Genomic DNA, 27,858 nt, shown 5'->3' on the forward strand with positions numbered 1-27,858 from the left:
GGACGCACGGGAAAGGGAAGGGGAAGGGCTGTCACGCGGGGGAGAGCTAGGGGAAAGAAAAAGAAGAAAAAAAAAAAGAAAGAGGAAAGAAAAGAAAAAAGGAAAAAGAAAAATGAAGGGAAAGAAATGAGATACAATCCTCACATCTTGGGTCACAGAAAATGATTTAACGAAAATGATTTTAAAACGGCAAATCCATTAAAATAAATTAAACGTAATAATATAATAAAAATAAAATAATTAAATCTCACAATCAATTAATTTAGAAAGAAGAACAATGTAAATGTACAACAATAAATAAATATTAAGAAAACATAACAATTTAATTTTTACAATTTAAATATCATAAAATAAACCATTTAAAATATCTGATAATTTTAAAACAAGAGAATAAATTTTTGAATTATTAAAATAATCATTCAATAAAAATATACTAAAATACGGGGTGTTACAATTAGCACAGACCTTAAGACTATGGCCTAAAGATGGCCCAAATCACAATGGAATACAAAAATAGCACAAGATCCACCAACTTAATTAGTAAGACACGTCAACACCTCCAAATTCAAGATTCCAAATTCAAGTCCAGCTCACAGCACCAACAGTCCATAACATTCCTCTTTATATACCAAAAGAATCAAAAAGTTACCAAAACAGTCCACAAATTACCAACACAAACTACCAAAACAGTCCACAAATTACCAACACAATTTAGTTTCTAGTATAAAGATAATATCCACAGTCCAAGCATTTAGTTGCTACCCAACCACATACTTATCCAGCCCACATGTGGCTGGGTAGCCACTAAATTTCCAAAAGATTTAGTATCACCAACATTAGAAGTTACACCTCCATAAGGTATTGAAGGAGATATAGATGTACCTCCGGAATGAGACTTTTATTCCTAAAAAATTGCTGGTTGAATATTACGAAAATATTCTTGTTGCATGGCATTCATGCCACATAGATATAGCATCATCATCTTTAGTTCAAACTTCTTCCTCTTTAGTTCAAATACTTTCTCACTTTTTTCGTCTGCCTTCAACATAGCATTTATCCATTCTTCCATGGTCGTCGCTTTATCCTCAGTCATCTTAGCTAACGTAATTTTGATCTCTACCTCTTTGCCTTCTATCGACTTCCGCTTCCTCTCCCTTTCTTTCTCAACTTTTTTGCCTGGATGTCTCTCAGCAAGAACCTTCAGGTCCTCCTCGGCTAAATCAACAGCAACTTCACCAACATATTTTTCTTGTGTCATTCTCTTCTTACCAAATGTGGATATGTGTTGCTGTCATTTTGGTTGGTGTCTTAAGACACCAATAGTGCTTCATTGTGAAATCAGACCCTACTATCTCTTTGTTCAACATCTTTGCATTCTCAATCTACCAAAGTGAATGAATATTTGTTAGTTCATAAATAAGTCCAACATAATTGCATGATTAAAAGAAAATGGTACATACCTTGTCTTGCTCAGTTTTCACCCAAAAACATGACTAACTAAAAAATGAGTAGCATAAAGGCTATCCCAAGTGCAGGAGTGTGTCGCATAATACTTAGAAATAAATTCCTATATCGTCTTCTCAGGAAAAGTTATTTAAAATCAAACTCGTTTAAAATGGTAAAAATATTCACAAAGAGAAAGTAAAAGTAGTGGTATGAAAGTTGTAGAGGAGCACTTTCTGATCAGGGACAAGATGTTTGTCATGGATCTTCTTGTCATGCAAGGCCTTCATTCGCTCCTTTGCCAAGCGGGAATTTTCGTAGGCCTCTCTCTTTATTTCATCAAGCTCTGAAATCACATCAACAACATGCACTTCTGACTCGTCTCAATCACCAAGCATCTTGCAAGTATTGAACACATTCTTTTCCAATGTCATATTCCCGAATGTGAGTTTCAATACCCTACTTCGACAATTTATCAGTGCATTGGAGGTAGTAAGGAATGGGCGCCCAAGGATGACAGGTGCCTGATAAATAGTAGTGGCTGGCTGCTGCATATCAAGAACTACAAAATCCACTAGGTAGTAAAATTTGTCCACTTGGACCAGCACATTCTCAACAATATCCCTCGGCACCTTGATTGATCTGTCAGCTAACTGTAGCTTTATTGAGGTCTTTTTTAGCTCACCTAATCTCAACTGCTCATACACTAAGAACGGTAGCAAGTTTACACTACTCCCCAAATCAAGTAGAGCTCTCCCAATGCGTGACTCACCAATCATAATGGAAATGTGGGGGAGAGCCGGGATCTCCAAACTTCTGAGGAGTCTCACTCAATATCAATGCACTGACTTGCTCCGTTAGGAAATCTTTCTTTTTTACATTCAGCTTCCTCTTCATTGTGCACAAGTCCTTTAGAAATTTTGCATATAAAGGAACTTGTTGTATGGCATCCAAGAGTGGAATATTAATCTTTACTTGCTTGAATATCTCCTGAATCTTAGTGTGGTATTTATTCTTTTGGCCAGCAGCCAATCTCTGAAGATAGGGAACCATAGGTTGGTACCCCCTACTAGTTTCAACATCTGCACTCACAGGCTTCTTCGACTCTGGTCTCACTACCTCTTTCAGTATCTAATACATCTTCAGGTGTAGGAGCAACTACTTGTGTGTCCATAGTCATCTCTGGTTGGGGAACTTCTTTTCCACTCCTCAAAGTAAGAACGGCCTTCACTGTCTCAAAAACCTCCCCTGAGACATTATGCACTTATTGTTGCGGTTGCCGGTATACTTGAGGAGTAGGCTGAGGCTGTGCTGGAAAATTCCCTTTCTCTTGAGTGCTCAATGATGTGTTTATTTTATTGATGGTGCCTCACAAGTCATTTATGGCCTGAGTGTTTTGATTGTTTGTGGTGGTCTGAATTTGCATGAATTGCTGAAATGTATTGACCATCTGTGTCATACTATCATCTAGAGACTTCTTCGCAGATGATTGAGGCTGAAATTCTGGAGGTGTTACAAAAGGATAGCTCTGAGAACTCTAATATGGCTGATGCTGGTGCTGAGGAGCAGCCTGATGAAATGGCTGCTGAGAAGGTGGCGAAGACTGGCCAGACTGATCATTCCTCCGTGAGAAATTTGGGTAATTCCTCCACCCCGGATTATATGTATTGGAGGAAGGCTGATTTTGTGTTTTGTTAACCCCGTTTGCTGATTGCATCTGCTCAGAGCCACTCTCCTCAAATACTGGCATAATTAGTCAATCTTGGGTCTTGTGGTTCGAATCAGCGCATATAGAGCATGCCTCTATTGTTTTTACAGCCTTCACTTTTTCCATCTCCATGACCTCTAATCTTCTAGTCAATGCAGCTCTTCGGGCTTGAATGTCAGTGTCCTCCTTAAGCTCATATCTACCCTCACCAGTAATAGCCCTCAGTGGTTGTGCTGTCAATGAAACTCGATCAGTCCTAGTGTTCCATTGTTGTGTGCTCTCAGCAAGATAGTAAAAAAATGTCAATGCTTCATTAGGTTCCTTGCTAAAGAATTCTCCATTGCACATAGTCTGAACAAACTGCTTGCATTCTAGAGAGAGACCAGTGTAAAAATAATTCACCAGCCTCCAGGATTCAAAACCGTGATGTGGACAGATGTTCACCAAATCCTTAAACCTTTCCCAGCTGGCCTGGAAAGTCTCATTTGATTTCTGATTGAACTGGCGGATCTGCTCTTGTAAATACTGAGTTCTCTGAAAATGATTTTTTTTTTGTAAGAACTCACGCTGCATGTTAGACCAACTAGAGATAGAATTATGCCTCTTCGCTTTATCCTTCAAAGAGAAAGGAAATAAACGAAGTCTAATAAATTCATCAATAGTGACTCTATTGAGAAAAATAGTGCAGGCCAACTCAAAATCTGTCAAGTGTTTATAAAGATTCTCAGAATCCATCTCGTGGAACTGAGGTATCACTGACATTATGCCATGCTTAATAGAAAAATTAGGTGCATCATTAGGTAAAATAATGCATGATGGTGTAATGGTGCGAGTGAGCTGCAAATAATTCCTAAGAGTGCGTGGTGCAAGTGCAACCATGGTTTGTTCAATTTCAATGTCCTCGTCTATAGAAAAAATAGAAGAGCTATCTTTCTCTGAGCTGTGTATACTATTTTCAGTGCTCAATGTAACTCTATCTAACCTATTTGAATTGTCTCTCACCCATGACATTAAACATCGGTCCAAATAGCATAAGTAAGGTTCAAGTGACTGAGTAGTAAGTGACAAGTGAAATGTGTAATCAGAGATTAGATAGTGAAAGAAACATTTGAGATGAAAAATAAATAAATAAATAAATAAAATAACGAATTTAAATTTACGTCAAGAAACTATCCCCGGCAATGGCGCCAAAAATTTGACTCACTCAAAAATGAGTAGCACAAAAGCTATCCCAAGTGCAGGAGGGTGTCGCGTAATAATTAGGAATAAATTCTTAGATTGTCTCCTCAGGAAAAGTTACTTAAAATCAAACTCATTTAAAATGGTGAAAATATTCACTAAGAGAAAATAAAAATGATGGTATGTGCAATGAATGGAAGAGTGCAACGAGAATGAAAAAGGCACTAGTCATGGACTAGATTCATATTTTTGAGTTTTTAAGTGTCGAAATGAAATGTAAAAGACTAACAAATTAAAATTAACAATCAAAGAATCAACTAAACTAAATAATTTTAATTAATCTAAAAATTAAATAATAAAACTGAAATTATTTAAGTCCTAATTAAGTTTTAATTAATCTAATATGCAATGAAACTAAGAGATTAATAAAACTAATTTAAGAATTAAACTAGATTAGAAAATAATTGACAAAATACGAACTGAAAATTGAAAAGCCCCAAAATCAAGATTCTAGGGTTCATCCTTGTATTCAAATAATAAATTCTCAAAATTAATCCATAACAATTGTAATCACTGTTAAATGAAAGCTTAAAAGAGCAAGGAAAATAACGACATTAAGTAAAATAAATAGCAAATAAATTACTAGAACTTCTAAGCCAAAAATCTCAAAAATATTCCATAAACTTTAAACTGACATTAAATAAAAAGTAGGAAATGAAAAAAGCAAGCCAAACAAATGAAGATGGGGATTGTAGCAATGGAAGAGAAGGCTGGAGCGCAGCAGTTAGACCCCTAGAGGAGCTCTTCAACACGTGCGGCATTTCCCTTCTGATTCCGAATAGTGAATGAAAAAAAAAAGAATTTTGTCTCTCGTGCGGCGTTCTCTTTGCTTTTGGCGTGCGTGCATGCGTTTTGTTTCATTTTTTTCTTTGCTTTTATTCCGTGTTTTGCAGCTTTGCTTCCGTCCAAATATACTTTTCAATTTGTGCCGACTTGCTCTTTTTCTTTGACTTTTCTCATGTATTTCTTTGCCTATATAAAAATAAATAAAAATTAGAAAAGAAATAAAATAAAATAAAAAGAATAGAATACAAAAAATATATTGTGCATGTGAAGAAACATTATCTAATTAAATCACAAGTTATAAAAATTAGCATTAATTATGCTATTAACCAATTTAAATCACAATTCAGATTTATTCATTTTAACCATTTTTTCATCTAAAACCAATAATAATGTAATGAAATAAATAAAATATATTGGTTCTAAATGTATAAAATATGTAATAACTCAGCTCAATCACACCACTCGAGTGCAATGACTCTACCTGTGCTATATATGCACCAAACTTATTTGTTCATTTTTTAATCGTGGACCACCGATTCATCAAAAAGCCCTTAGAAAGGTTGGCAATGTTTGATTTTTTATATTCATGATAAAATGTGGTAATTCTTTCCTACATTTGAGTAGACTTTTGATCAGTACCCCTTATCGCATCGATGCTAATGTTGAGCCAAGCTGAGGCGTTGAGGTTATCATCCTCTACAGTAAAAGATGCACCTCTTTAAACTTTTGTTGAATGATGCTTTTTTTCACCGTCATTGGGGGTTGCTTGGATCACAATATTAGAATGTTGCATTGAGGTGCTATTACAACCTCCTCCTCCTCCTCCTCCACTTTGTAAGAAAGTAGTGAAGAATAGGTTATCATCAAAATGTGTGTCCATCCTTGAAAAAGATTAAATTCTCAAGGAGTTAGTAAAGTTATCCAATATAAGTCTAAATTCACAAGATTCCAGTTTCAGTTGTCTTGATTTTTAAAAGTAATTTATTTTTAAATGTTAAGAGAGAGGACAAATGCAAAACAAATATAAATGCATACCAGTTGCCTTGCAAACCAACAAAAATAACAAAATAGACTCTGCTTTGATTTTCCAAAAATGATAGATATCACATATAATTGAACTAAATGGAGGGCAACAAATAAACACCAACCAAATAGCAACTACCATTTTATGCTTGACCAATCAGAAAGATGACTCAGTTTCACACCAACTTGAATTAAACAAATATAAAAGTGAAGTAGGTAGATGTTGATTAGAAAGAGGACCAAACACCCATAATAGGATAAAACCATAGCCAAAATAGGAACTCCATATAGAGCTACCATGAAAAACTAGTTCTTTTATTTTTACCTTCTTTTTGTTTCTTTACATATCCAGAGCCATAGGAGATAAATATTTCTTAGTTCCTAAGATTTTATTAAGAACAAGTCAACAAAAGAGACTCATATCTGAGAATATCTGTATGAAAGCATAGTGCATGACAAATACTAATATAATAAAAACTTCACCAGATTGCAAAATGTGATTGAGAAGTATTATCTCAACCAAAAGCAAGCAAATTGAGCAGAATATTAAATGGATAATAAATTGGTAAAGCATAAATATTAAATAGAAAGGTATTTAAAGTAAAGTTCATGTATAAATACTTTCTCCATTTTCAATAACAATTATCAAAGATTCATAAGAAGCAAATTCAAAACTACACATGTTGAGACGAATGGAAGATGAAGTTATAAATTATAAGCAACTTGCAAAGATCATTCGTTAATCAATATTGTCCATCAACATTACAATTTACTTATAAAAAAAAATCTAGTCATCAAGTTCATTAAACAATACTTTTGAGCAAGAACCATTTAACAGATGATATAGACAGCAAGAACCAAGATTACCATACACTAAATTACCAACCACAAAATAAATGGAAGACTACAACATAAACATAAAAAAATCCATTTAATCTATAAACCCTTTTTTTTTCGCAAAGCAGATAAGAGACATCAAAACGAAATCCCAATTTGGAATGTAATAAGTTACTGAAGCCCAAATCAAGAGCACGTGAGAGAACCTACAGGCTCTTCCGACACAAAGAAGCTTTATGGTCTTCTTTGAGTACTAAAACAAGCTGTGAAACTCAATAAAAATACCAATCTTCCACGCATTTAATGGAAGCAAGAGGCCAACAATATTTGATCACAAATACAAAAAAACCAAATATATATACACACACATATAATAATTACCACCTCCACCATCTTCAAAGCTTAGAGAGTAAAGAAAATTTGTCGAAAGGAACGTGAAAAGAGAACTCGTAAGAAGAATGGAGATTTAATGCTGACCAAGATACGAAAATCATCACATTTTCATTCGAAAATATAAAATGAAGAAAATGGGACAAGTGAGGTAACTACAAAGATGGAGAGAGAGTAAACAGAGAAAACCCTATATATAATATTTGAAAAAAATATGAAATTGAAGAACCTTTTGGACGATTTGTTTGAGAGAACGAAGACAACGGCAACAGCTGGAAAAGGCGACCGTTGGAGAGAAGGGGACGTTTGCAGGCTGGGGAAGAGCGATGTCTCTCGACAAGAATGGGGTTGAAGAAGAATATGGCTTCTGGGTTGAAGAAGAAAAGAGTGAAGAAGACAAGGGAATTTCATGAGAAAGAAAGAAAAAAAAGAAGAAATTGAGGGTTTTGGGGATGAAGAGAGAGAAAAACTGAGGGAAAAAGTGAGCGGCAGGTAGAGAAATGATAAAATAACATTTTTGATCCTTGTACAGTACCTCACCAGACATGGAGATGAGCTAAGATATACTGTAACATAAATGTCAAACTTAGAAAGTTTAGCTAGGCCAATGCAGATTTTTTTTTTCTCACATTTGTTTCTAATTTGGACTTGTATTAGCAAATGGATGAGCACTTGCATTAGCTAGGCCAATGTAGATGCTTTCTCATTGTCTGTTAGCTCCTATCTAACGGATGAGCATATATTTCAATATACTGTTTGTATTTCGCCCAAACAAACTTCAGAATCCAGATATACAAAGTTACAAACCAAGATCTTCATATCCAATTCCAAATCTTTATATCCATACCCCAAATGCGTAGATCCAACTAAAATTATATAAAAAAAAATATATGTGATGAAGAACATCTTACCCACAATCATGTCTTAGTTGTGGGTCTCATAAGGGGACAAACGGCCAAATTGTGATTGTGGGTCACAGAAACCCATGGTCACGGCTTGGCCTTGAGTTTTTGTATAGACCAACAACGAAGCCATGGTCGTGGGTTTCTCCAATCTACGATCGCTACTTAGCCCTAAGGCTCTAAAGACCCATAATGCCACCCATAGTGAAGTCATGGACATGGATTGTATCTGCAAAGACCAATGGCCATGGTTGTAGATTTCTCGACTGCAACTAGTTTGAGTGACCCATGACCATGGGTTTTTGAGAAAAAAAAACTGGAAGAAGGTGAGGAGGAGGAGGAGAAGGAGACAAGGAGATGAAGAAGATTCTGACTTGGCTGCTATAGGAGACGAAGAGAAGAAGAAGAAGTGAGATGCGGCCACTGAAGGAGATGAAGAGAAGAAGGAGAGGAAGTGAGCAAAGAGAGATTTAGGGGAGAGAAGAAATGAAGGTAGACGCATAAATATATGATTATTTTTTTCCTTTTATAGCCTTTTTATCTAAAAAATTCTAACAAATCATTTTAACTAATAATTCCTTTGAAAATTATGTTTAGCCTAGGAAAAAAAATTAATATAATTAAAAGACTTTTTTAAAAAAATTTCGAGGTGGCTTTGAGCCATCCCGTGACGCCCAAATTTGGTCACAAGTTGGCTTCCAACCACCTTGCGACTAGACTTATCTATTATAGGTGACCAAGGTGCAAAAGGATTGGAGGCTCCTCCCCCTACCGCCCATGGGGAGGGGAATTATTTCCGCAACTCTGCTCCCTTTATTTTCAATTTATTTATTTTTATTTATTTCTTCTTTTTATTTCTAATGCTTTTTTAATAAATAAAGTTGATTACAATCGTGTGCTATCTACCAACTGACATCTTATTTCATTAATTTACTAATAGAGGGGAGTGACTAATTACAAAATTTTAAAATCTTAAATATAAATATTGGGAAAATCGAGATGATAAATTGAGGTATTAAATTTACAATTAATTTAAGAAAAAATTTATTTATCATTTATTTTCTTATTATCATCTCATTATCTTACAATGTGATATTAGATAACAGATTCATGAATAAAATATAATAAATAATTTTCAATTATTTAATAGTACATCATGAAATAATAATTAGAATGAAGAGTAGATTTTTTTCTCGTGAGCCATTTGGTGGACCTTAGCACACCTGATTAAAATTTCCTGTAATTTCCATTTCCAGCAGCACTACTAGCAAAGCTATTAGCCTCCTCTGCAAGTAAGCCCCAGTTCTCTTCCTCTCTCTCAAGCTACACCTTCTCAAACGTACTCTGTAATCTCTCTCTCTCTCTATCTCTCTCCCTCTCCCTCTCTCCCTCTTGAGATCCCTTCGTTTCACTTCCCAATCTCCACGCCATGGTGCTCGAGGTAATAGCCCCGATTTGGTTTTTTCTGTTCTTTTTCCCCAAAACCCTAATTTCAACCTCAATCCCTCACCTTTGGGGGCCAAAATTCTGGAATTTCGTTATATTTCCCTCTCATTTTTTCGCGCTATTAGGGTTTTCTTTTCGATAATTGAGAGGTTTATTTGCTTTGATTGTTCTTAATAGGCAACGATGATCTGCATCGACAACTCCGAGTGGATGCGAAACGGCGATTACTCTCCGTCGAGATTTGAAGCTCAAGCTGATGCTGTCAATCTTATTTGCGGAGCTAAAACACAGGTTTTTAAGATTCTTTTTTTTTTTTTTTTTCTCTCTTCATTGTTTTGTTTCATAATTCCTCCTTTCGTTGCTGAGAAAATCGAGCAAAAGAAAAGAAAACTCGGAACCTCTAATTCTCATTTTTTTACTACTCTTTTCACCTTCTATAAGCAATGTTCTGTGGTTTGGATTAGAGTTGCATTTTAGACCTACTTGGATTTTAATTAATTTTGCTACAGTGATAGTTCGAATCCCTATGTTTGAGAATTGTTTATACATGTTTTCTGGATGCGGTCCTGTATATGAGAGAAGAAAATCCTTTTAGATTTACCTTTTGCTTGTAGTTTGGGGCATATGTTTGTTTATGATTCAAAATTTTGAATGGATGTGATGGGTTGTGTGTACAGTCTAATCCAGAGAATACAGTGGGAGTTCTCACAATGGCAGGAAAAGGGCTTCGCGTTTTGGTCACTCCTACCAGTGATCTCAGCAAGATTCTGGCTTGTATGCACGGTCAGTGCATTTTCCGTTTTCCTTTTTTAATTTCATTCTTTCTATTTATGAAGTTCTGGACTTTTTCGACTGTGGTGTTTGTGAATTTTGATACTTGGCATGACCTGGTGATGCTGTACTCTTTCCCATGGTTGCCGACATTGGTCTCATTAAGACATGAATATACTTTGTTCATACCTATAAATAATGTGTTTGGCGATCTAATTTATATCTCGATGTAGGTCTAGAAATTGGTGGGGATATGAACCTGGCTGCCGGCATTCAGGTGGCACAGCTGGCCCTTAAGCATCGCCAGAATAAAAAACAACAGCAACGGATTATTGTCTTTTCTGGAAGGTCTGCACGATTATGGCTCTTTTTGCTTTTGCATCTATATTCTGTTTATATATTCATCATATAATTTGCTTTCAGTCCTTTGATATTAATATTAATTTACCTATAAAAAAAATCAATGTGCTTTCAGTCCTATCAAACATGAAAAAAAGTTGTTGGAGATGATTGGAAAAAAGTTAAAAAAGAACAGTGTGGCATTAGATATTGTCAATTTTGGTGAAGAAGATGATGGGAAGACAGAGAAGCTGGAAGCACTTCTTACTGCTGTGAACAATAATGACACTAGCCACATTGTCCACGTTCCAGCTGGCCCGAGTGCCCTTTCTGATGTACTTATAAGGTTGTTTTAACTTTGATTTAATACATATGTACAGATTCATAATTTAGCTTTAACATTGTTCTCATAATTTGTCTTACATGTTACCTTTCTCCCATGTCAGTACGCCCATCTTCACAGGAGATGGGGAGGGTGGAAGTGGTTTCGCCGCAGCAGCGGCAGCGGCGGCAGCCGGTGGTCTTTCTGGTTTTGAGTTTGGTGTGGATCCAAACCTTGACCCTGAATTGGCTCTTGCTCTGAGAGTTTCAATGGAAGAAGAGAGGGCGAGACAAGAAGCGGCTGCCAAAAAGGCTGCAGATGAAGCTGCTAAACAGGAAAAAGGAGAGGGCCAGCCATCTGGCTTACAGGATGCAGCAATGACTGAGAATGTTAATACTGCAACTTCTGAAGCTGACAATAAGGCAAATGATCTAATGGTTGGTGTCTCTTTGTGCTTTCAACCTTTCATGTTGCCCCTTTTGCCACGATGGGTTGTGCTGGATCCTTTTTTATTAATATTAAAACATATTTCCTTTTCATTTTTTGTTTTTTCGTTCCTCTCTCCATTCTTCTTTTGTCTGAAAAAGAGGGCAATGTTGAGGTGGGGTGGGTTGAGATGGATATAGATTAATACAAACTTACCCCTATGCATATGCAAGTTGGCATGAACCTTTGACCTCTTATGTTAGAGTTAGTTAAAAGCCCTAAATGCCACCGTACCAATTGAACATTTTCTATGCATAAAACACTTGGTGTTGAGTCGTGTGTTGACCATGCACACATGTATATAAAAGTGTTCTACACAAATAAACTGCTTTGTTTAACTTGGATGGACTAGTAGAGCTAGGCAATCTATTGAATGGTGACTACATGTAGTTGCTATGGGAACTTGCATTTCTTTGTTCATCAAATAAAAGAAAATTCTGCTCCTTTCCAAGGCTCCAAAAATTGAATCAGACTTGGAATTGGGTAAGGACCAGTTCCATAAATTAGGCGATTTAGGTTCGAATCCCACTGGATGCAAACAATCTCTAGCAGCCATCGGACTCGGATATTTTCCCCTTGAATTACCAGAGGTGCACTTGCGGGAAATTCCTTGCCTACTGCCAAGGGCTTGTGCACCCCCTGGATTAGTCACGACGCTGTTCCCGGACACCCGGTGCCAATAAAAAAATGAATTAGGCAATTTGATTCATGACAAGCTTGAATTGGGTATTTCAGCAGTAATAGAAAAACATAAAAAAACATATACAATGTAATTCAAGCGTTTAAAAAATACCCTGAAATTGGATTGGTTTCTAACTGATTCAAATTGTATCTGCTGAATTGGCCTAAATTGAACTGTTTTTTGAGCCATGCTTCTTTCTTACTCTTCTGTGACATGAAAATGATTCTGTTATAATATTCTACTGGCAGTATAATTTTCATAAAATATTTTCTTCTAATTTCTATACCCTCCCATTGTTCTTTGGCTTAGAATTGACCACACTCTATTGATTAAGGCCCCGTTTGGATACAGAAACACTCTCAACCCATCTCATCTCATCTCATCTCATCTCATCATTACAACTCTTCCAAATTCCCATACAAAATATAATAAACAATTCAACCTTTTCAAATCCCAAAATAATAATAATATTCTAACACTATTTTATTCTAACTCATCTAAAACCATCTCATCTCATCTCACTATCCAAACAAGCCCTAATTGATCTCATATTTGCAATAGGATGATGAGAATGCTCTGCTACAGCAGGCCCTTGCAATGTCAATGGATGATCCTGCCTCTAGCCATGAAGTGCGAGACACTGATATGTCAGATTCAGTTGCTGATGATCCAGAGTTGGCACTAGGTGAGCCCTTATTCATGTGGTTAGCTTGTTGGGTGTAATGCTTGACAATTGTGTGGGAGTTATATAATCATGACTGGGAGCATTCTCAGAAATGGTATAGAATTCATGCATGACAGTATCTTTCTTCTTTGTTGGTGGTCCTCTTCAATTTTTCGAGTGACATAACAACTCTTTTTTGTCAAGTGCACATCATTTCTCTTGTCTCTGTTTTATTGCCCTGAACCATTAAATGGTAATTTTGTTTGGATAGGTAACAATGTAACAGTAATTGCTGAGACCACAGTGGAAATTTCTGTTCTGTGGCAGCATGTATGGATAGTTAGATCCTCTAAGCATATTTCAAAACTTACCGATGTCCAATTATTATTCTTCATCTGTATTTGCTGATTTGATTCCATGTCCTTTGGTTGTTGCAGCTCTTCAATTGTCTGTTCAAGACAGTACAGAGGACGTGTCTAGCCAATCAGATATGAGCAAGTTGTTGGCTGATCAGTCCTTCGTGTCTTCCATCCTTTCATCAGTATGTCTGCCACTACATGCACTTTTCATTTGTTTCTTTTATTTCCTCCCCGCAGTGGGAAAATGAGGTGTAAAATGCTCCTGTAGTTGTTAATGCTATAACAAGTTATTGTTGCTGCAGCTTCCAGGGGTTGATCCAAATGACCAATCAGTTAAAGATTTGCTTGCTTCGATGCAAAGCCAGAGTGAGGTGAGTGCCTCAAATTTATTGGTAGGGTCATTAATATAAATTGAAAAGCTATGCTGAAGTTTTATTTACCTGGGATAGATTTGAAATTCAGTCCCCCCCCCCCCCCCCCCCTTCCCCACGTTTTTTACCCTTCAATAGTAGGTTTATCAATATAACCTTCTTATTCTGGCCCAAGACTTTTTTTAATATTTATGGTGGTGGTGAGCAATGATCACTGATTCACTAATCTGTAAATTGGTCAATTGGTGCCTAAAATGCTATAATTGTATGGAATAAGGCCTTGTCTGACACTTGAAATTGGCATCATGAAATCGGTAATGGGATTTGAGGAAACCAGTTATAATAAATTTGCGTTTCTCTAAAAAATGCTTCTCTTGTCTGCTTCTATTTTATTGTGTATTGTCTAAATTTTTGTACATGTAAAAGAAGCAAGGTAAAGTAAGTCTTTTTGGAGTAGGTAAGCTCTAAGTCTAATCAAAATGTAAGAAAAGTTGTATTTTACATAACAGGGGGAAGGACTTCCATAGCTGTTGAAGGAATTATTAGAAACTGTTCATATGTTCAATTATTTGGAGTGTCTGGCTAACTTATTGGGGTGCAAGGTATCCTCTTTGCCTATGAGGTATTTTGGCCTTCCTTTGGGAGCCTCTTTCAAGGTTGAGTCTATTTTGGATGGTGTAATTAAGAAGATTGAACATGGATTGCCTGGTTGGTAGAGGATGTATTTGTCTAAAGATGTAGGACCATCTTGATTAATAGTATCCTCTCTAATTTGCTTACATATTGCTTGTCCATGTTTCCCTTTTCCACTAGTGTGACCAACCGAATAGAGAAATTACAACGGGACTTTCCATTGAGAGCACTAGGTGAAGCATTCAAATTTCACCTAGTAAAATGGGCCAAAGTTCTCTGATTTGCTAATGAGGCTTGGGAGTTTGAAACTTGTTTTTATTCAAACAAAAACTACTCTTAAAAAATAATATTCAAACATTTTTTCAACTCTACCTATCCACTTTCACAAACTCCAATACAAGACTTATTTTCAAAACAATTTTTATTAAAATTTTTCTCTCATTTCCCAAAACCTTACAAACAATAAATCTCAAAAAATTTCTCAAAAACATTTTGAAAATTTTCCATAACCAAACATACCCTTAGGCTCCATTTGGATACAAGAAGCGTTTCATCTCATATCATTTCATCATTACAATTTTTTCAAATTCTCACACAAAATATAATAAACAATTTAACTTTTTCAAATCTTAAAATAATAATAATATTAAAAAATAATAATCTAACAATATTTAATTCAATTTTCAATTTTCAACTTTCATCTCAACTCAACTCATCTCAACTCACTATCCAAACGGCACTTTAGTTTCTTGTACTCTACTAGTTTATGTCTTGGAGGAAACATCATATCATTGTGATAAATAATAGATTTGTGTTGTATGCACAAACGAAGGGGAATTTGTAGACCACCTTTTGCTCCATTGTGACATTTCTAAAGCCTTGTGGAATGACTTTTTTGGTAGAAATGGATTTAGCTTGGGTTCTGCCTAGCAGGATGTTAGGCCTTCTTGCCAATTGTAGAGGGTTTTAATGGCAGCTCATAAATTGCAATAGTGTGAAGATTGCCGCTATTTGACTAGTATATTGCATTTGGAGGGAGAAGGATGATAGGAATTTTGAGGATTAGAAGTTGACAATTGAAGAGTTTAAAAGTTAATGATGGAAATTTTGAGGATTAGAAGCTGACAATTGAAGAGTTTAAAAGTTAATGATGGAAATTTTGAGGATTAGAAGCTGACAATTGAAGAGTTTAAAAGCTTCTTTTTTAACACTGTTCCTTTGTACTACCTCTAGAGCTTTTAATGGGCCGAGTTTTCATGATCCTTGGAATGCGGATTGGTTGGAAAGACCGTTTGATGATGAGGTTCATCAAGTGGTAAGTAGGATGGCTAATGGAAAAGCTTCAGGCCAGGATGCTCTCTATGGAATTTTTTCAAGTTTGTTGGGATGTGGTAAAGGATGATATTATGAGAGTTTTTTTACTTTTGGAAAGTTTGAGAAGAGCCTCAATGCGACTTTCATTGCACTTATTCCTAAGAGGCCAGGGGCTTCAGATGTGAAGGATTACTGCTCCATTAGTCTTGTGAATTGGGTATATAAGATTAAATCCAAAGTCTTGGCCAACCGTATGATTTTGGTAATGGAGAAAATTATTTCGACGCCTAAAAATGCTTTTGTCAAGGGGAGACAAATATCTAATTCGGTACTCATTGCAAATGAGTGTTTGGAGAGTAGAATTATATTTGGAATGTTGGGTATTTTATGCAAATTGGATATGAAGAAAGAATACTGTAATGCTCCATGGGAGGCCCGAGCTACATCTGGGCCTATTCTCCAAAAGAACTAGTTAATCGTACAATTGAAGCTGTATTAGAGCCATTATGAAGAGCAAGAATTTCTCCTTCCAAAGCAATGTGGGATCTCATGCGCCACCTATACTCATTAGTTAGTACTCAACACGGGCTATCATAATCTCCCCCGTTTAAATTCCCAACGTCCTTGTCGAGCCATTTCATCACAGGTGGCATGGCTCAAGTTGGTTGGGATAGACTCTGATGCCATTTGTAACGCCCTAAGGGAGGTATGAGCCATTTTTGGGTCTGTACTCTAAAAAGAACTAGTCAATGGTATAATTGGAGCCCCATTGGAACCATTATAAAGAGCAAGAACTCCTTCCCAAGCAACGTGGGATCTCATATGCCATATACATTGATCAGACTATCCTCAATACGGGGTATGACCATGTAAATTGGGAACTTTTGTATTATTTACTTGGCAGTTGTGGCTTTGGGGATAGATGGTGTACATGGATTAAGCATTGTGTTTCAACAGCTCATTTCTCGGTCCTGGTGAACGGCTCTCCAATTGGTTTGTTTTAATGATCTTGGTCCTCGCAGGAAAACAATGTATAATTTGCGAAAAGCAGGTGAGAAATATTAATAGTATTGTGATTAGTGCTTCCCACAGGGAACCCCAAAAAGAAACTCCCTACCGCAACATCCAACATCCTCCTAAGAGCCTCTATAATGATGAAAAATAAAAGCCGAGACAAGGGATCCTCTTACCTTAAGATCTCCAAAAGGACTAGTCAATGGTACAATCGGAGCCTTATTAGAGCTATTATAAAGAGCAAGAATTTTTCAAGCAATGTGAGATCTCGTATACCACCTACACTCATCAGTTAGTACTCAATATGAGCTATCATAATCTCCTCTACTAAAATAATCAACGTCTTCGTTGGGCCATTCCATCATAGGTAGCACAGCTCAAGTTGATTGGGATAGGCTCTGATACCAATTGTAATGTCCCAAGGAAGGCATGAGACACATCTGGGCATGTACTCTAAAAAGAACTAATCAATGGTATAGTTGAAGCCCTATTGGAATCATTATAAAGAGCATGAACTTTTCCTTCCCAAACAATGTGGGATCTCATATTCCATTTACACTGATTAGATTGTCCTCAATACAGGGGGTATAATACCTATGACCATGTAAATTGGGAACTTCTGCATTATTTTTTTTATGAGTAAACTATAAAAACTTATGTATTATTTACTTAGAAGTTGTGGCTTTTGGGATGGATGGTGTACATGGATTAAGCATTGTGTTTCAACAGCTCATTTCTCAATCCTAGTAAATGGCTCTCCAATTTGTTTGTTTTAATAGTCCCTGTGGGTTAAGGCAAGAGGATCCCTGGTCTCTTCTTTTATTTGTCATCATTATAGAGGCTCTTAGTAGGATGTTGGATGCTGCAGTAGGGAGGTTCTTTTTGGAATTCCCTGTGGGAAGCACTAATCATTGTACTATTAATATATCTCACCTACTTTTTCGCAAATTTTACATTGCTTTTCTATGGGGACCAGGATCATTTTCAAGCATTGAGGGCATTATTACTTTGCTTTTGAAGATATCTTCGGTTTAAAAGTGAATCTTAGGAAATTCGAGTTGGTCCTGGTGGGCAATGCTTGTAATATTTGGAGTTTGACAAGAATTTTGGGATGTACTGTATCTTCTTTGCCTATGAAGTACCTTGGTCTTCTGCTTGGGGCTGCTTATAAGGCGAAAGCCATTTGGGATGAGGTGATTGAAAAGGTCGAGCAAGGGATGGCAGGTTGCAAAAGGATATACATATTCCTATCTTTGTTTCCTTTACTTGTGGTATGACAAATCGTATTGAGAAGACCTTTCAGGATTTTTTTTTGGGGAGGAATTGGGGATGAGGTCAAGCCCATCTTGGTAAATGGGACAAGGTATGCTATCCAATTTCTTGAGGTGGATTAGGGATTTTGAACCTTGAGGATTTTTATTAAAGCCCTCCTTGGGAATTGGCTTTGGCGATACAACAAGGGGAGGCATTGTGGATTGCTGTTATTGATTCTAAGTATGGGAGTGCTTGGAGGGGTGGTGCTCCAACGAAGTTCAAGGTGCGCATGGTGTGGGCTTGTGGAAAAATATAAGAGCTGGTTAGGGGGATTTTGCTAGATAGTTCAGATTTGCAGTTGGTGATGACTCCAAAATTACACTTTGTCATGATACTTGGTGTGGAGATAAGCCTCTCAAGGATACATATTTTTTTGATAAGTAGCCTCTCAAGGATACATTGAAATGCCTCTCAAGGATACATTTCCAGTACTTAACGGATTGCACATGACCAGGATGCTTTAGTGGCTACTTTATGCGATTGTTATAGTGGCACTGCATAATGTTAGTTTGCATAGAGCTGCTCAAGATTGGGAGATGGGTGCAATTACAGATTTTCTCAGCCTGCTGTATTGTTTAAGTAGTGGCAGTGTTGCTGCTGATAAGGTGGTTTGGCTTCAGTCCGGGACTGGGAATTTTTCCATTCAGTCTTTGTACTAGGCTATAAATCTATGATGGGTCAGAATTTTAGTCATTTCCCTTGGAAAGGTATCTGGAGGAGCAAGGTGCCTCAAGGTTGCTCTCTTTGGTTGGACTGCTGCTCTTGGGAAAATCCTTACCATGGATAACTTTAGGAAGTAGCAGATTATTATTGTAGATTGATGTTGTATGTGTAAAAAAAATGGCGAATCCACAGACCTTCCATTGCTCCGTTGCGAGGTGGCCAAGGCTTTATGGGATGAGATTTTCAGGAGGACTGGGCTTGTGTGGGTTATGCCCAGGAGGGTGGTGGGTATTTTTGCTAGTTGAAGGGCCTTCAGGGTAATCCCAACATTGCAGTGGTTTGGAGAATGATTCCCTTATGTTTCATGTGGTGCATTTGATTGGGGAGGGATAATTAGAGCTTTGAAGGTTGGATATGCTCTCTTGATTCATGGGCTTCTGTAATTGATTTCAATGGTGATGATTTCTTTGTTTCTTTTTCAAGCACCCAACTTTTTCTAGGTGTTTCCTCTTGTATACTTGGGCTATGCCTATTTTTATTGATTCAATAAATTTTAATCTTACCTATAAAAAAAGGATTCATGATTTTCTTATATCTTTTACTACTTCTAGTTAGGTGTTCCTATTGTATACATCTTTTGTAGTTGGGCTATGCGTTTTGTGATTATTAGTAAAATCGTTGACTACCCATACACCACCTACCATTATGCTTATCATATATTACAACTACTCTTCAGAAAAATCTGTTCCCCCCCAAACTAGATTTCGCATGGCATATTCTAATAGTACAGTTAGATGCCTAAAGGGTGGGGTGTGATACTAACATTGCGGAATGTGTTTTCAACCAGATTAAAGCATTTCACTTGTTTTCACCCCAATTACATTTAGTTTGTATGGGTTTTTAATTGTAGATCCAGCGATGCAGTTTCTCTCTAACATGGTAGATATGTTTCTTATTTTCTACTCAAAAGCCTTAAGTCATCTATGGGGGATCAGTACACAACTTGAAAGTGGATACCCCAACTGTTAGGTCCATATACCAAAATATGGGTTCTTTGTTATGTTTTCATCTTCTCTTCTTCGTCACCATGTTTGTCACCATCAACCCTTCCTCATGCAAGCAACAAGTTGCTGAATACATCTCATCTTGGCATGTTACCGAGTGTTACTGGATTTATGTCCTTTCATTTTACCTATCAAAAAATATTTAGCTGTTTGAAGAGATGGCATGGAGGTTTTCAATTGTGGTCAAGTGAGTTAAATTGTGGCTTGTTATTTTTTGGAATCTGTATTTTTGTGGTAACTATGTTGAGTATTGTGTTTATCAATGGGTGAAGAATATGAGCTTTCTACATATGATCATCATGAATTGACTTGTAACCAAGTTGCCTCTGATCTTTTACCAATGTCGGTTATTGACAATTGTACATTCTAACAATTTTAAGCTCACCTTAGGAAGCGAACAACACCTTGTAGAGGTTGGGCGGAGCTTAAAGAAATGAGTCCCTATCAAAGAAAGCCATTGTGTACTAATTTGGCTAGCTAGATTTTTTCAGCTGGTTATGAGGTTGGTCAATTAACCTGAAATAGTTGGGGAGAGGAAAGGTTCTCTTTTTAGGATACCCTTGAGAACAAATCTAGTGGAGACGGGTTAGGGCTGTAGCTCAGAGGATTAGAGCATCCGGCTATGGACCTCAATGTCAGGTGTTTGAATCCCTCATCCACTGGCCAAAAAGGGAAGGGCCTTCCCCCTTAGGTAGGAAAATCATGATTAGGATTACATACCCAAATTTATGGAACTTGGGCATGGGTTTTTTTTTCCTTGAAATGTAATGTCATGTTTTAGCCTTGTGTGCCCCTAACTTAAAATAGGTGATGTAATGGTTGCTACCTGACTAAACATAGGAGGTTTGCTTCTCCATCAATTGAAATGATATTACTGAGGATGCATAAGAATAGAATTAACAAAATCCTTGCGTTGTAGAGGCAATCAAGAAAGGCACGTGAGTGACTATATAACCTACAGAAAAGATACATTCCTTGATAGTGTCTGTTGATACTTTCAAATTGAAAAGAAAGAAAAATACCCCCCACCCTGTCTAATTTGATTCCATGGAGAGATAAACTTTGGTTCTTTTCATTGTGCAAAGTCTGTTGATACTTTCAAATTCAAAAGAAAAAAAAAAATTACTCGGCACCCTCTCTTTTGTTGCTAATTAGGTCCCATGGAGAAATAAACCAGTGGCTCTTTTCATTGTGCAAGCAAGGTCTGTTGGATTAGCCCACTTTTTTGTAGGGTATATATTCACTCTTATACCTTTCTTGATGGCCTCCACATTGGGTAAATATGGTTGATTCTTTATTTTGTGGAATGTTCGAAACAAAGAATTTAACGCTTCATTCTCCGAAGATAGAAGTACTAGAAGAGATCCATTAAGAGAGAAATTTATCCAAGAAAAAATCATAACATTACTTCCAAGCATAAACTACACACAAGTTTCTTTTATCTTTAGCTGCAATCCTTGCTTCAGCCTTAGTTCTTAGAGATATGGTACCATAGATATTTTAAACACTACAACAAGACACAAAATTCTCATCTCACCCCCCAAACCTGCTTTGCATTTGGCTTTAGTCCCTGCATGGACTAAGTAATAGTTCAATTCACATACTCCCAGACTCCATTTTCGCTTCTGATAATTCCCTTCAACATTTAATGTCAAAGAAATAATACATTTTGTAGGTCTACTGGTGGGTCACCCTTGATGTCAATCTTGTAGGCAAAGAATAAAAAAAGAGATGGAATTAATTCAAGCCAGCAAGTCCCAACCGTGGGGCAAATAGAATCCTATACATAAAACAGTTCATAAAAGAATTGATAGTTTGGCGAAGCTTCCTGGCTGCCCAATTGCACATGAGATGAGAGTATATGGTAGTATGTGTTACCAACTGGTATTGGCAATAGTGAAATGAGTGGGATCGGGCTCAATGCCGTGCACAAGGGCAGTGAGACCTAGTTGATTGGCTGGGAAAGTTATTGCGGGGTGAGAGAGCATCTCCTAAAAATAAACCCAATTATCATGTCCCCCGCATAGATATTTTGGACTATGGCTATTTCAAATTTATAAAAGCTCCTAAAAGTGGCTCCTTTGCAACAGAGGACATGAGTCGTGCTTCTTACTGAGGCGATTCAAGGAGGGTTGGGTATTGATTGCTATATTGTGATCAGCATGTTTTGTTGGTAAATGATCATGGTCCATTCATGGACTTATGCTTGACGGACTTTATTTTAGTTTTTTTTTTTTAATTATTAACGTTGAAGAGTTGCGATCTCTTGTGCTCTTTTATTATTATTATTATTATTATTATTATTATTATTATTATTATTATTATTATTACTCGTTTCTTACGCCCAATAGTTTCTCAGTATTATATTAATGTTTTCAGTCCCAGCAGAAGGAGGAAGAAAAAAAGGAACCAAAGGAGGAGGAGAAAAAATGATGATGATCTGGAGTTGCTTTTCCATGCTAGGTAGGGTATCATATATATCTTGAACTTGGATCGATTTTTCTTTCCTTTGCTTTTCCATGATATGTTGCCTGCTAAAGATGATTATAGATTAGAAGTCATATAACTTACTTTTAACTGTTTTTTTAAAAGCTCTCTGCTACTGCTCAAGTGACATTTGGATAAATGTTCATCATGCACAGGTCCAAAGCTCTCTGCCTAGTGCGCCATGATGGTGCATATTGATATGATTATGAAGTGTCTTGAGAGGGCTTTTAGAGAAGAAATTTTTATGTCATAATGTGCAAACATTGAAATGTATTTCGTTAATCTTTCAATATCACATTATGTTACTTCAAATTAAGTTATTTAGTTTTTTTTTTTTTTTTTTTCTTCTTAAAAACTCTCTTATGAATTTATTCTTGTTGCTTTGCAACTAGATGATGCTTCGTGGAATGCAAAATCAAGTCTTGACATTTTTGGTTTCTCTCTATCATAATTTTTTCCCTTTCCAGAAAATGATAAAAAGGATATCTATCTTGTATAATTCAATATAAACAGGAGAAATCAAGCAAATAACGTTTTTTTGGGAAAGAGGCTTGTAATTCTGCAGGTAAAACCCTATCTATGATGATAGGGCCTATCTATAGTTCAATGAGGCCGAAGAAAGGCCTGCTACAACACCAATCCATGATACTGCTCACCGATTTTACAAGATTTTGTTAATTTTTTTTTCTTTTCTAATTAAGCATATTATAGAATAAAAGTCAGAATTACAAGAGTTTAAGGTTGATCTTTTTCACTTTCAGTAAACAAAAAAATCTAGGGAGATTATTTAGAGATAGACATCTAAAGACAAGATTGGTTGTTGTCCATTATGCCATTGAGTGCACATATCGATTTTGTGATTGATGAATTTTTGCTAGTTTCCATCTTTGGTGATGGCGGAAGATTTGTTGAATATTTGCAATGATACCAGAGATTTCAGATTTGCCAAAATAGGGATGAGTCTAGGCTTTGGATGGCTGTGATGACATTATTTTGTCTTGTTTTTCCGTTGACTCCATTATACTGTTCATGCACGTGCATTATTTTATGTTCTTTGCTCACACACGGGCTGCATTATGATCATGTTTGTCTTCATCTACTCTTTTTGTACCTTCTTCAATGATCTGTCCAAACCTTCATAGACTTGGTTCTATTTCATTCAATTCCTTCACATCCTGTAGAGAATAATCACCTTGTTGAGCCCCATGCGACCATGGCAAAATTGCATGGCCTCCCTCCTTTGTCGCAAGACCCTTCAGCAGCAACTCATTCTAATCTGAAATCTCTTTGAATTTCCTAGAATAGCTTGAACTTGACATTCTTGGTTTCCCACATAGATATATACCAATATTCTTCATCTTCATGTCAAATCCTGCTCCCTCTTTTTTAAAAAAGTTTGTATGTTTGCCTTACCGAGTTTAACTCATGGTTTGAGTTTATATGATACAAACATTCAAATTCAGTTGTGCACTTGTGCAGCCTGTTATGGCATTTGTATAGTCTGAGGACAGAGGTAGATAATAATCATATGTAACTAAAGAAACCGCGAGGTCAACAAAATCTTCCATATTAAACAGCCAATTGAGAGCCCAACCAAGCTCCCACTATGTATTAAATATGTATTAAAGTTCGAGCAATGCAATCTCTTATAATTATGTTTTGAAATGATGATATTTATATAAAGTGATGTTATTTTTATAAGAGCGGTGCTATTCTGTTGTTTGAGTAGTACCGCTCCAAATGACCACTAGGCCAAATTGGCTTTTTTATTTTTTTATTTATATTTTTTTTATCATTTTAAAATATTTTTAAAAATTATAAAAATATATCAATAGATTAATAGTTACTTATTTAACTATTAAGTAAAGAAAAAAATTAAAATACATGAGGTACCAAAATGAAGGGACAAATTGAGTGGGTAAAGTAGTATTTTTCTTTTTAGGATTATGATAAGGTTATTATCCTTCTACTACTCATTTACTATTTTTTTTGTATTTAAATTTTTTTAATTTTTTATTTTACTTAATGATTAAAGAATTGACTATTAATAAAATTATATATATTTTAATTTTCTTATGATTACAGATATTTAAAAGATATTTAAAAAATATTTAAAAAAAATTTAAATACATTATAAATAATAAATAGATAATAAGAAGTAAATAATTCAATCACTACACTTCTTTTTATAATTATAAAAGAATTATATATCTGTCATTTTCTATTAAACCCCGCTATCAAAAGTAAGGGAAAAAAAAAAAAAGAGAGAGAGAGAGAAAAGGAACCTGCCATTTAAGCATTGAGAGGACATAAAGCTGGTTTTAGTCTTCGACACAAGTACAAGAATCAAGGTAAGAATTGGCTTAGAACTAGCGAAGGCAGGGACACGAATTATTTGGGGGCAGTTGGACAAAAGGTAAGATACGGCCGAAGGATGGGACCTTTAACACATATGGGACTACGCCACTTTGACCTTTGGAGCTTCATCATCCTCTTTCTCCATCTCTTTTCATTCCCATTCTCATCCTCCATAAATATTGTAGCAATTAGCAAAGAGAAACAACAAAAGTCCTCAAGACCTATGGACGTAAGTCTTAATACTCAACCATATAAATTGTTGTGTTATCTCTTTTTATATTTTCTATAATTATCTGTTGTTTGAGTCATGGATGATTATTCCAAGCATCACACTTTTGTCAATGAACCATGATGAGTCATTCGATCATACTATTTACATTTGATATCTCGAGCAAGAAATGAATCAATAGTATCAAATTGGTATTTCGAATAAACCAAGTACTTATTGAACAAACTTAACTAAATTTGGCCAACCAATAAGAAATAATGAAGATATAATAACTATAATATCAATAAATAAAGTAAATTCATTGACACCAATTAGGAGATGTTTTTGCTAAATAATGGAGCAATCAAAGGTGGATTCCCTAACTAGGCGTGAACATAGTAATACTTTACTCATTGAGAATCGGAGAAGAGAGACCTTGATGGTGGGAAATTACAGGCGCCCCCTCAATCCAAGTTTGAGCCATAATTTAAACCCCCGTCCCATTAGAGAATTCAATAAACTTTAGACGACTAGTATTAAATCTAAAGTGAATCCATATTCGAATGTGAATCCATGAACTAATACATGCCAAACCATTTAAGAATAACCCAAGAACCATTGAGCCACCATCCTTAATTGTAATTAGGAAGAACCAAATAATTTATGGAATAAAGACATGTTTGAAATATGAAACATTATATGCTAAAATATCATGAAAATATTCAACCGATAATATCCCAACACGTACCCTCAATATCGAAAGAAGCCATGAGGGATACTCCTTATCCATGTCGTAAGGTTATCTACCCCCTTGGGTGACCTATTGCCATCCCTTTGTTTTTTAACATTCTACATCAATCTCCATTACATCCTAGCAAATCTTCAATGATTCCTACTATACATGCATACCCTCAGAATCAAAATGGGAAAATATATCCAAACGAAAGTTAGCATTTAAGTGATAATGAAGACTAATAATGTCTAGTCATCAATCATTCTTCTCTTTGATCATGAGATTTATGCAAATCACAAAAACTCCCTTCATGCTTCTTACACATTTTTTTTCTGCAATATATCTCTATCAATGTGAACCCCAAGGAGTGTGGCATAATGGTCAGGAAGGACTCTGGGAAAAGCCGTATAATCCAGACGTCTTGAACTAGATTATCTGATGTGCACTTGCAGAAAACTATTTATCAAGATATGTATACTTTGAAATTAGTCAAGACTTTGTTTCTGGATAGCTGATGTTCAAAAAAATCTCTATACTCAAATTGCTTTCCCTTTTAGCTTCCTCAAGTTTCCTACAATCCTACCATTATTCCCATCAAATTATCAATAGGGTAATATCAAAGATTTAAGATGTATTCTCAAGAAAATATTAACCTTTTAATTTTTATTACGTTTACAATCTAATTGTGGGGTTGTTTGGGCAGTGTCTCTTTGCTTACTAATTCACTATAAGAAAACTGTTTATTTGTGGCCAGTTAATTCTAGCGAAATGACTATTTACAGCCAAAATAAGTTTGTTTTGGTCACAAATGATCTTTTCGCCGTAATTAAATGGTCACAAAAGCCCGTTTTTCTTGTAGTGATTATAATGAATTAAATGTAGAGGAAACAAGATAAAGTGCTATAGAAGAAAAAATGGGATATATGAGTCTCAAACTTTTAAAATTTTAAGTAAATTAATATTTATTGACATAAGGTTTTACATTATTTAAACTCAATGACCAAATTTAAGTTTTGCTATTTGAAAATCTGATATGCCAATACACTATTTATTATGGGATCCAATATAATTATAAAAAAAAAAAATTAAAATGCCAATACCTTTTTATCATTGTAGTATCTATTTCAGTAAGAGAAATTCTATTTACAATCTCTAAATAGGGACTGCGTGTGCAGATTCATTGATGTGTTTCATTAAATGAGAAAAACATAATTTTGGGAGGGATATTATTGTAATTTTAAAAAAAATTTAAAGACAATTGTTCAAGTTTGCATGAGTAGTCCTTATTCGAGGACTATACGTAGACTAACTCTTTCAGTAATATGGTAAAAACAGACTTGCAGATAGATCAATCTTTTACCAACTTTTTCGTTCATTCATAATTTGGCTTTGAAATTGTCTAACTTTGAATTTGTCTATCCTCAGACTTCCGTTATATGGACCTTTTCTTTGGACTATAATTAATAACTAAGGGTTCAATATTAATTTACATTTAATTAATTAATATTAACTTTGTATTTGTCCATCCTTAAACATTCAATTATCAAATTAATAAAAAGGAATAAATATTATTAAATAGTTTTGATTACATGAGATATGCGATATTCACGTTTAATTATAAAATATTATTGAGTATTTAAATGTCATGACATTTTATGAATAGATAAAAATAATAATGAATTATAGATACTTATAAAAATAACTAATAAATTCTCGATAATTATATATTAAAAGTAGTCACACCAAGGACTCATTATCCATATAGTAATTTCCAAAGCTGGAATCGACAACCAGAAACAGATTATTATATGAAGAGAAGACAAATGGCACAACGTGCTTAATTTGTTTGAACGTGTGGATTCCTTTATCTCCTTCCAATAAAAAAGGTGTCAAAACTTGTGTGCAAGAAAATACAAAAGGGAAAAAGACACATTTAATCTGTCTTGAAAAAGACATAAAAGATAACAAACTATTAGAACTATTTTCATCTACAGTACTTTTCATGTCTAATATTATAATTTTCTTGGTAAGGAAATTTGAATTGCTGAGAAAATGACTTTGCTTGAGGAAATAGTCTTGTAATGGTTATTTGATCCCCCAAGGGTCATAACGAGCAAAAAGACCTAAGATATAGATTAACATAATTTCCACCCAATTATTTCATAGCATTTGACTATATTGGTCTCTAGGGTATGTACAAAAAGTTAGGGGTTGTGCATTCTAGTAATTTGAATGCTGAATTGAAGACGAGTACTTGGATCTAAGGAGATTTGAACGTGTTTAGAGAAATGTTAGGTCTACA

The 27,858-nt window shown here is 35.5% G+C and overlaps 1 protein-coding gene across 2 annotated transcripts; it reads left to right on the forward strand.

Annotated features, from left to right (window-relative positions):
- The first annotated feature begins 9,585 nt into the window (after positions 1–9,585).
- On the forward strand, positions 9,586–22,690 carry LOC121261646 (26S proteasome non-ATPase regulatory subunit 4 homolog). Of its 2 annotated transcripts, none has more exons than XM_041164112.1 (11): positions 9,586–9,769; positions 9,952–10,065; positions 10,452–10,557; positions 10,779–10,893; positions 11,021–11,230; positions 11,331–11,643; positions 12,936–13,059; positions 13,476–13,579; positions 13,700–13,768; positions 22,150–22,233; positions 22,413–22,690. In XM_041164112.1, the coding sequence occupies exons 1-10, from the start codon at positions 9,758–9,760 to the stop codon at positions 22,201–22,203; spliced, it is 1,221 nt and encodes a 406-aa protein (XP_041020046.1). In that variant the 5' UTR covers positions 9,586–9,757; the 3' UTR covers positions 22,204–22,233; positions 22,413–22,690. The 2 variants fall into 2 exon arrangements, with proteins under 2 accessions (XP_041020046.1, XP_041020047.1); XM_041164113.1 differs by having other exon boundaries at positions 22,162–22,233.
- Positions 22,691–27,858: the final 5,168 nt, after the last annotated feature.

This window comes from Juglans microcarpa x Juglans regia, chromosome 4D (assembly GCF_004785595.1).
Source record: "Juglans microcarpa x Juglans regia isolate MS1-56 chromosome 4D, Jm3101_v1.0, whole genome shotgun sequence".
Classification (NCBI taxonomy): domain Eukaryota; kingdom Viridiplantae; phylum Streptophyta; class Magnoliopsida; order Fagales; family Juglandaceae; genus Juglans; species Juglans microcarpa x Juglans regia.

What these genes read in the sequence shown, in the direction of transcription:
- LOC121261646 (XM_041164112.1), top strand. An exon ending in TGATCCAGAGTTGGCACTAG is followed by an intron (nt 13,060 to 13,475) that starts GTGAGCCCTTAT and finishes TGGTTGTTGCAG; the next exon opens with CTCTTCAATTGTCTGTTCAA. An exon ending in TGTCTTCCATCCTTTCATCA is followed by an intron (nt 13,580 to 13,699) that starts GTATGTCTGCCA and finishes TTGTTGCTGCAG; the next exon opens with CTTCCAGGGGTTGATCCAAA.